General features: G+C 48.0%; 1 protein-coding gene across 1 annotated transcript in view; it reads left to right on the forward strand.

Annotated features, from left to right (window-relative positions):
* LOC122548109 (UDP-glucuronosyltransferase 3A1-like) overlaps positions 1-8,578 on the forward strand; it is a 29,165-nt gene extending 20,587 nt beyond the window's left edge. Inside the window, exons 4-7 of the mRNA XM_043686668.1 lie at positions 400-934; positions 4,512-4,743; positions 6,590-6,803; positions 8,172-8,578. Of these exons, the coding sequence (XP_043542603.1) occupies positions 400-934; positions 4,512-4,743; positions 6,590-6,803; positions 8,172-8,445 (1,255 nt within the window). The 3' untranslated portion in view covers positions 8,446-8,578. The remainder of the gene's footprint in view (positions 1-399; positions 935-4,511; positions 4,744-6,589; positions 6,804-8,171) is intronic.
* Positions 8,579-9,379: the final 801 nt, after the last annotated feature.

The raw sequence follows: 9,379 nt of genomic DNA on the forward strand, positions 1-9,379 counted from the left end.
GCGGCACTCCCTCAGCACTGACCCTCTGACAGTGTGGCACTCCCTCAGCACTGACCCTCTGACAGTGCGGCACTCCCTCAGCACTGACCCTCTGACAGTGTGGCACTCCCTCAGCACTGACCCTTCGACAGTGTGGCACTCCCTCAGCACTGACAGTCTGTCTGTACTGCTGTGGGGTGTTAACCTGAGATGACTGTGTTGAAGTTGGCGATATGGGCCTTGAACCTGTGATGTTGTGTCTGTGGCAATATTCACACTGCACCCTGAGAGAAGTGGAGCCTGTGGAGCTGGCAGATGTTGGGGAGCAGACTGTGGGTTGTGTGTTCCTCTTCCAGGGGGTGTTGTCACTGCTCCTCTCTGCAGTCAGTGCAACTATTAACTCCCACTGTTCCCTTGCAGAGAATCTCTGCGTGAATTTCGGGATCTTATGGGCCATTTTGCTCTGCAGTGCGAGATGATCCTGAGTGACACCAGCCTGATGGATTCCTTAAAGGCAGAGCAGTTTGACCTTGCGCTGATTGACGCGTTCAATCCCTGCTCCTTCCTGGTGGCAGAAAAGCTCCAGGTCCACTTTGTGTCTGTCCACGGGGGCAACTTTGCGAATTGGTATCTGGCCGATCTCCCGAGTCCTGTGTCGTACATTCCTGCGTCACGCTCCATGCTGACTGATCAGATGGGATTCTGGGAGAGAGTGAAGAATTCCGCCATGTTCCTGGGTGCTTGGCTCACAGAGAGAATACTGTTTGCTCAGTTTGATCAGGTGATCAGGACATGCTTCCCAGTGGGATCACAGCCCACCCTCTCAGAGCTGTACCTGAAAGCTGAGCTATCAATCTATAACACTGATTTCACCCTGGATTTCCCAAGGCCACTGCTTCCGAATATGGTGTATGTTGGAGGTTTGCTTTCAAAACCAGCTAAACCACTACCCCAGGTAGGTGCGGCCATTACTCTCTTTCTGATTGATGGTCTCTCATTGCCTGTTCTCTCTGTCCAATCTCTCTGTCTATTCTCCTGCATTTTACAGCATAACAAGAGTCCATTCAGCCCATAATGCTTATGGTGGTTCTCACTGAATATTATTGTCCTTGTAAGGCTGCATTTATTCCTTTTTCAAATAACTGTCTACTTTCCTCTTGAAATTCTGTCTCCCCCACACTCTCAGAGGCAGTACATCCCAGACCCTAACCCCTCGAGTGAACCTGCCTACCCCCACACTCTCAGACAGTACATTCCAGACCCTAATGTAATAAATGATGTGTGTGGAGGTGCAGGTGAATTTGTGGCGGATATGGAAGGATCCCTTGAGTCCTTGGGAGGGAGGTAAGGGGGGAGGTGTGGGCACAGGTTTTACAATTCCTGCGGTGGCAGTGGAAAGTGCCAGGATGGGAGGGGGTGGATTGTAGGGGGGTGTGGACCTGACCAGGTAGTCACAGAGGAAACTGTCTTTGTGGAAAGCAGAAATGGGTGGGGAGGGAAATATATCCCTGGTGGTGGAGTCCGTTTGGAGGTGGTGGAAATGTCATCGCATGATGTAGTTTATGCGAAGGTTGGTAGGGTGGAGGGTGAGGACCGGGGGGGGGGGGGGGGGGGTTCTGTCCTTGTTACGGTTGGAGGGGTGAGGTTTGAGGGCGGAGGTGCGGGATGTGGACAAGATGCATTGGAGGGCATCTTCAACCACAGTGGAAGGGAAATTGCGGTCTCTAAAGAAGGAGGCCACCTCTGTGTGAAAAAGGGTTTTCACATGCCACCCTTACTGTTTTTGCACATCATTTTAAATCTGTGCCCTCTCATTCTTGTTCCTTTTACAAGTGCGAAGTTTCTCCTGATCTACTCTATACAGCCTCTGCTCATGATTTTGAAAATCTCTGTCAGATCCCCTCTCAGCCTCCTCTCTCCAAGGGGAACAGTCCCAGCTCTTTCAATCGATCCTCATCACTGAAGTTTCTCATTCCTGGAACTATTCCTGTAAATCACTCCCACATTCTTTCTGATACACTCACATCTTCCCTATAACGTGGCCCCCACAACTGTCCCCAATCCTCCAGCTGGGGTCAAACAGGGTCTTGTACAAGTTCCCCATCACCTCCTCGCTCTTGTACTCTCTGCCCCTATTAATAAAGCTGAGGACACTGTGTGATTTATTCCCTGCTCTCTCCATGTACCCTGACACCTTCAATGATCTGTGCACATACACACCCAGCTCCCCCTGCCCCTGCCCCCCCTTTCGAATTGTACCCCCTTTTTTATATTGTCTTTCAGTGTTCTTCCAACCAAAGAGCATCACCTCACACTTCTCTGCATTGACCCTCATCTGCCACCTACCCACCCCCTCCACCAACTTGTCAGTGTCCTTTGGGAGTTCCACACTGCCCCCCCTCACAGTTTACAATCCTTCCAGGTTCAGTGTCAGCTACAAACACGGAGATTGTCCCCTGCACAGCAAGATCCCGATCATTAATACTGATCAGGAAAAGCCAGGGTCCCAATACCACCCCCTGGGGAACTCCAGGACAAACCCTCCTCCAGCCTGAACAATATCCATTGACCATTCCTCTCTGTTCCCTTTCACTCGGCCAGTTTTGTATCCACGTTGCTGCTGTCCCTTTTACTCCATGATCTAGAACATTCCTCACAAGCCTGTTGGGTGGCACTGTGCCAAACACCTTCGGGAAATCCATGGGGGAGGCAAGTAGTGCTTTTGCTAGATTGTTAATCCAGAGAGCAAGGCCAGTTTTGTATCCACGTTGCTGCTGTCCCTTTTACTCCATGATCTAGAACATTCCTCACAAGCCTGTTGGGTGGCACTGTACCAAACACCTTCGGGAAATCCATGGGGGAGGCAAGTAGTGCTTTTGCTAGATTGTTAATCCAGAGAGCAAGGGAATTCCCTGGCCATGTGTTAAAATCCCACTGTGGCAGATGACGGAATTTCGAACCAATTTCAAAAAGAATTCCAATTCCAAGTCAAATGAATCATTAAAACCGTTGGTTTTGTTATAAAATTTATCCCTCATGCCCTTTAGGGAAGAAAACTGCCATCCTTACCTGTTCTGGTCTACATGTGACTCCAGACCCACAGCAATGTGGGTGACTCTGAAATGGCCTGAGTGAAACACCATTGTTTCAAACGCTGTGGAGTCCAAACAAAGAATGAAATTGGACACACAGATCTCCTGCCTTCACTCTAGAGCTGTACTAAACGGGACAGGCTTTGAACGACCATTCAAGACTGACCCTGCGAACATTCTGGCAATAGTACTGAAGAGTTCTGCTCCAGAGCTATCCCTCCCCCAGTGAAGCTGTCCCAATACAGTTACAACACTGACATCCACCTGACAATGTGGAAATTTGTCCGGGTTTGTTCTGTACATAAAAAGCTGCACAAATCTGACTCTCAAAATCTCTGCCATGTATTATGGTTTTATCCACTTTCCTGTCCTTTCCCCTGATACCCTGTGACTGATCAAGAAACCCAGCCTTAAATATACACAAGGACTCTGCCCCCACAGCTCTCTGTGACAAAGAGTTACAAAGACTCATACCCTCTGAGAGAAAGGATCCATCCCCATCTCAGTCTGAAATTGGTGCCTGTTTATTCCGAGACTGTACCCTCTGGTCCTAGACTCTCCCATAAGGAGAAACATGTTCTCAGCATTGACTCTGACAAACCCCTTAGGAATCCTGGATGTTTCAGTGAGATCACCTCTCATTCGTCTAACCTCCAGGAAGGAGAGTCCCAATCTATTTAACCTTTGCTCATCAGACAGTCTCCCCCATACCAGGGATCATTCAGGTGAACCTCCTGTTAACTAAGCAAACCAGACATGTCAGACCAGCCATGATCCTGTTGAATGGTGGAACTGGCTGCTGGGTGGAATGGGCCTATTTCTCTTGGTCTGAATCACTGCCCCTTGATATTCAATGGTCTTATCATCCCTGAATCCCCAACTATCAACATCTAGGGACCTACCCCGATTGACAAGAAACTGAACAGGATTTGTCATAACAGCTACAAGAGCAGGTCAGAGGCTGGGAATGCTGCGGCAAGTAACTCACCTCCTGACTCTCCAAACCCTGTCCACAAGGCACAAGTCAGGAGTGCGATGGGACACTCCCCACTTGCCCTGGATGGGGGCAGCTCCAACAACATTCAAGAAGCTCAACACCATCCAGGATAAGGCAGCTCTTGATTGGCACCACATCTGCAATCATCCCCTCCCTCCCCCACCGACCCTCAGTAGTAGCAGTGTGTACTATCTACAAGATGCACTGCAGAAATTCACCAAAGATCCTCAGACAGCACCTTCCAAACCCACCACCACTTCCATCTAGAAGGACAACGGGTCAGGAAGGCAGCTCACCCCCACCTTCTCAAGGGGCAACTAGGGACGGGCAATAAATACTGCACCCAGCCAGTGACGCCCACATTCTACAACTGAATAAAACAACATACTAATGAAGCTCGATTTTCACTTGGCATTTTTTGTGTTGACCTTTGCTCTCATTAGGAACTGGAAGATATTATATCGACAGTGGGTGACGAAGGCTTTGTGATGGTGACTTTCGGGTCGATGCTTGCCTCTGTCACCCAGCAGGTGGTGCTGGAGGAGCTCAACGCTGCTTTCTCACGGATCCCACAGCTGGTTATCTGGAGGCATCTACACAGTCATTGGCCAAGTGAGGTCCTTCCTGCCCCTAATGTCAAGCTGGTGGATTGGCTACCTCAGAATGACCTGCTCGGTGAGATATTGCAATCAGAGTCCAGTCCGTACAGGGCTTCTTGGCTAAAAGTTATTATTATTGTTGTTTTGGTTGGGGAACAAATTGCATCCAGGAAGCTTGGAGATGGCAAAATAACGTTTCTTCTAATGGTTGTTTCTTAAGATGTATTTGAAGGGCTTTTCAAGGACTTTTTTTGTCAGTATCTCCTTTGTTAGATGATGTGGTCATGCAGTGACTGTATGTTCTGTATGTCTGTTGGTCTTGGACAATCACAGACACAGTCTCAGAATCACTCATAAATACCCTCAATAATGACCATCTCTCCATTCTCCATTCTATGTGTCAAAGGATGCATTTTACACACAACGCTCCCAAATTGGAGTGACATTCAGCTCATCACCTCAGGCTGCACTGGAGCTGGGACCCAGTAAGACTGAGACACTCTCTCGCCTCTGGGTGACATACTGCAGAGCTGAGGGTGAAGGGAGGGAAACTTAACCACCTTCAGGGGTCTGTGGACAAACACCCCAAGATCCCTCTGTTCCTCTGAGTTTCCTGCTGTCCTGTCATTCACTGAGTACTCCCTTGTCTTGTTCCTTCTTCCAAAGTGCATCCCCTCCCATTTCTCAGGGTTTAATTCCACCTGCCTCTGATCTGCCTACCTGACCAATCCGTTTCTATCCTCCTGTAATCTAACACCTTCCTCCTCACTGCCAACCACCCGGCCAATCTTTGTGTCATCCACAAACTTACTTCCCATCCCTCCCACATTCCCATCTCCATTGTTTATGAAGATCACAAACAATAAGGGACCCAGCAGTGATCCCTGTGGGACCCCACTGCACCCCGGGCTCCAGTCACACAAACAGCCTCCTGCCACCACCCTCTGTCTCCTGACACTAAGCCAGCTTTGGGTCCATCTTGCCAAGTGACCCTGGATGCCATCAGCTTTTACCTTCTGTATCCGTTTTCCGTGTGAGACCTTGTCAAAGGCCTTGCTGAGGTCCAGATAAACTACATCAACTGCCCTCCCCTCACCTACACACGTGGTCACCTCCTCAAAACACTCCACCAGATTTGTCAGGCGTGACCTCCCTCTGACAAAGCCACACTGACTATCCCTGATCAAACCTTACCTCCCCAAAGAGACATTAATTCTTTCCTTCAGAAATTTGTCCAACAGTTTCCCTAACATTTTTCTGTAATTCCTTGATTGATCCTCACCACCCTCTCTGTAAAATGGAGCCTCATTAGCTAATCCCCAGTCCTCTGGCTTCTCCCCTTCAGCCAGAGGGGAATTAAACATTTGGGACAGGGCCCCTGTAACCTCTTCCCTCATCACTCACAGCTGCTTGGGATACACACATCCAGACCTGAGGATTTATCTGCTGTTAAACCCACAAAACCTCCTCACTGCTGATGTCCCACTGCTCAAGAACTGCACATTCCGTCTTCCCAAAGTCCGAATCTATATCCTGCCCCATGAGGGAGGCCAGATGTGAAGGATTTATTTCCACTTTACCAGTATCCTCCAGCTCCGTGAACAGAATTCTCCCGAATGTAGGAACAAATTCCTGCAGATGCTGGAATCTGTCCTGCAAACAACAAATTCTGGAGATCACATTGAGTCAGGCAGCTTCATGGGGAGAGAGAGCAAATTAACGTTTCCTGATGGCTGTTCATCAGAGCTAACATGACATTCCACCAGCTCTGACCTCCAGCATATTTTGTTTTCAGTTCTGCCCCTTAGTGAGTATTGAGTTGAGAATGAAAGATGTGCCAATGGAGTTGGAAAGTCCCTTTGTGATACAGTAACAATGGACTGCTTTCAAACAATGTGATGTTCAGTCTTTGTGTGTGCTAGGTCACCCTAAGGTTCGTCTCTTGGTGACCCACGGTGGCCTGAACAGTCTGATGGAAGCGGTTTACCATGGCGTGCCAGTGATTGGAATCCCACTGTTTGGAGATCAGTTCGATAACATGGTGAGAGTAGAAGCAAAGGGCTTTGGTTTGACCGTCCAAGTCAACCAGCTGCAGGCACTAAGCAATGCCATAGCAACGGTTACCGGAGACAAGAGGTACGTACCACTTTGTAAGAGTGCGTTGAAGCTTCATGTGTACATCGCTCCTGTAATTGTCTGCCCAAAGAGCTGCAATGTGAACCAGAGAGGCTCTGGGATTGTGTTCTCCGTGTTACTTAGTTCCACATCCATGAGGGTGCTCCTTGGAAGGTTTGAGTTATAAGGAGAGGTTGGGCAGGCTGGGAGTGTCGGAGACTGAGGGGTGACCTCATAGAGGTCCAGAAAAGCATTAGAGGTATAAAGAAGGTAAATGGCTGACATTGTTTCCCCCTGCTAGGGACGTGGATGGGATAGGTATGGAGGGTATGGACCAAATGCAGGCATTTAATTGTGAAAGCTGGGCAGCATGGGCTAGTTGGGCCGAAGGGCCTGTTTCTGTGCTGTTGAGCTCTACAATTCCATCTGGCAGTTCTTCACTTACTATGGGACATGGAGATTAAGGTGGATCACTCATCCCTTCTAGCCTAGACACAGTGGATCAAGTGATGCTCTTCCAATGCCCAAATTTTGAGCTGATTAATTTGGGCAGTGTTTAGTTCTGTGTTTCAGACGCTCTTCTACCTCTAATCAGTCGAGTCAGCATCCTGTACCTCAGGAGCTGGTCATCACTGCTCTCCAGCTGGGAATGTGGCTTTAGCAGCAATGACCATGGATGAGGTTTTCTCTCAGGCTTCAAGTGTCCCATAGACCCAGGTGGACAGAGAGAGAGAGAGAGTGTGTGAGAGACAGACAGAGGGAGAGAGAGAGAGAGGGACAGGGAGAGAGTGTGTGATTGAATTTATTGTCACGTGTACCAAGGCACAGTGAAAAGCTTTGTCTTGTGAGTAATACAGGTAGATCACAAAGTTAAGTCGCACAGATAGTAAATAATAGGTAAACAGCAGCAAAAACAACAACACAGGTACAGGCAAATGTTAAGAGTTTGTGAGTCCATTCAATATCCAAGGGTAGAGGTTTTAGAAAAACATTGCCAGGGTGGGATGGATCTTTGAGAATGTTGGAGACCTTTCCTTGACAGTGGGCCTGGTAGATGGATTCTATAGATGGGAGGTTGGCCTTTGTGATTGTCCGGGCCGAGTTCACCACTCTCTGTAACCGTCTCCGATCCTGAATGGTACAAGATCACTACCTGGAATGCCATACCAGGTAGTGATACACCCAGACAGAATGCTCTCCGTGGCACACCTATAAAAGAGAGAGAGAGACAGAGAAAGACACACAGAGGGAGAGAAAGACAGACAGAGAGACACACAGAGGGAGACATACAGACAGAGAGAGAGAGACAGACAGACAGACAAAGAGATAGATAGTTTTTTTTAGTTTCAATAATGGAAGAAAATGGAATAATGTTTTTCTTTCCATCAGGTACAAGGCTTCAGCAATGACTCTAAGTCGTTTGCATCGCTCACACCCATTCCCCCCTCGCCAACGCTTGCTGCGATGGGTGGAATATATTGTGGAGCATGGAGGGAGTCACCTTCGAACGTATGGCTTACAGCAGCCCTGGTACCAGCGCTACCTCCTGGATGTCATTCTGTTCTCCCTGGTGATGGTTTCGATGATGATTTACATTGTAATCAAGTTGCTGAAGTTTGCAGTGGGCCGTCTGCGCAGTGGAGGGAAATCAAAAGTAGCTTGAAGTGACTTGATCACTGACCAATGAACATTGTTCAGAATCTTGGAACAACATTTGTATTTCTTTTTGATGGTATTTTATCGTGCACTGTGATCATGTAAGGAACTGTAATGAAGTATGTTTAATTTTTGTGGTATGGCTGATTGAAATTAGATTACATCTTAGATTAGATTAGATTACATTACAGTGTGGAAACAGGCCCTTCGGCCCAACAAGTCCACACCGACCCGCCGAAGCGCAACCCACCCCTACCCCTACATTTACCCCTTACCTAACACTACGGGCAATTTAACATGGCCAATTCACCTAACCTGCACATCTTTGGACTGTGGGAGGAAACCGGAGCACCCGGAGGAAACCCACGCAGACACTGAGAGAATGTGCAAACGCCACACAGTCAGTCGCCTGAGGCGGGAATTGAACCTGGGTCTCAGGCGCTGTGAGGCAGCAGTGCTAACCACTGTGCCACCGTGCCACCCATGGTGAATTCCTTACCCGGGAACACTCAGTGGATTGTAATACCTGACTCCGTTGCAATTTAGGGAGGTGAACAATTTGAAAGTTTTCTGGGAAATGCATAAATTGACCTGAGAATTGTTACAACACGGAGGTGTACCCCTCTGTTACTAAAACCCAAACACCCAGAAAAGTTCACCTCAACTCATAATCTGTTACAATATGAGTGGCTAGGAACTTGGCAAATTCCACTATTTAAAGAAAATAACATCAATTTATTTTTTAGCTCTAAAAGTGAACATTAAGCAACTATCCACAACTCTAAGCTCCCCCTTCCTCTTAACTGCTTATTATCTGCCTCCAATTCTATAATAACATGCTGTTCCAATTAGACACTTATTAAAATTGTATCAACTTAGTTTCAAAGCCACACAGCTGCTGTCACCTTCTGTGTCTTCCTTCTTCCAGCTGAAGATCTCCC

This window comes from Chiloscyllium plagiosum, unplaced genomic scaffold (genome assembly GCF_004010195.1).
Source record: "Chiloscyllium plagiosum isolate BGI_BamShark_2017 unplaced genomic scaffold, ASM401019v2 scaf_6725, whole genome shotgun sequence".
Taxonomy (NCBI): Eukaryota; Metazoa; Chordata; class Chondrichthyes; order Orectolobiformes; family Hemiscylliidae; genus Chiloscyllium; species Chiloscyllium plagiosum.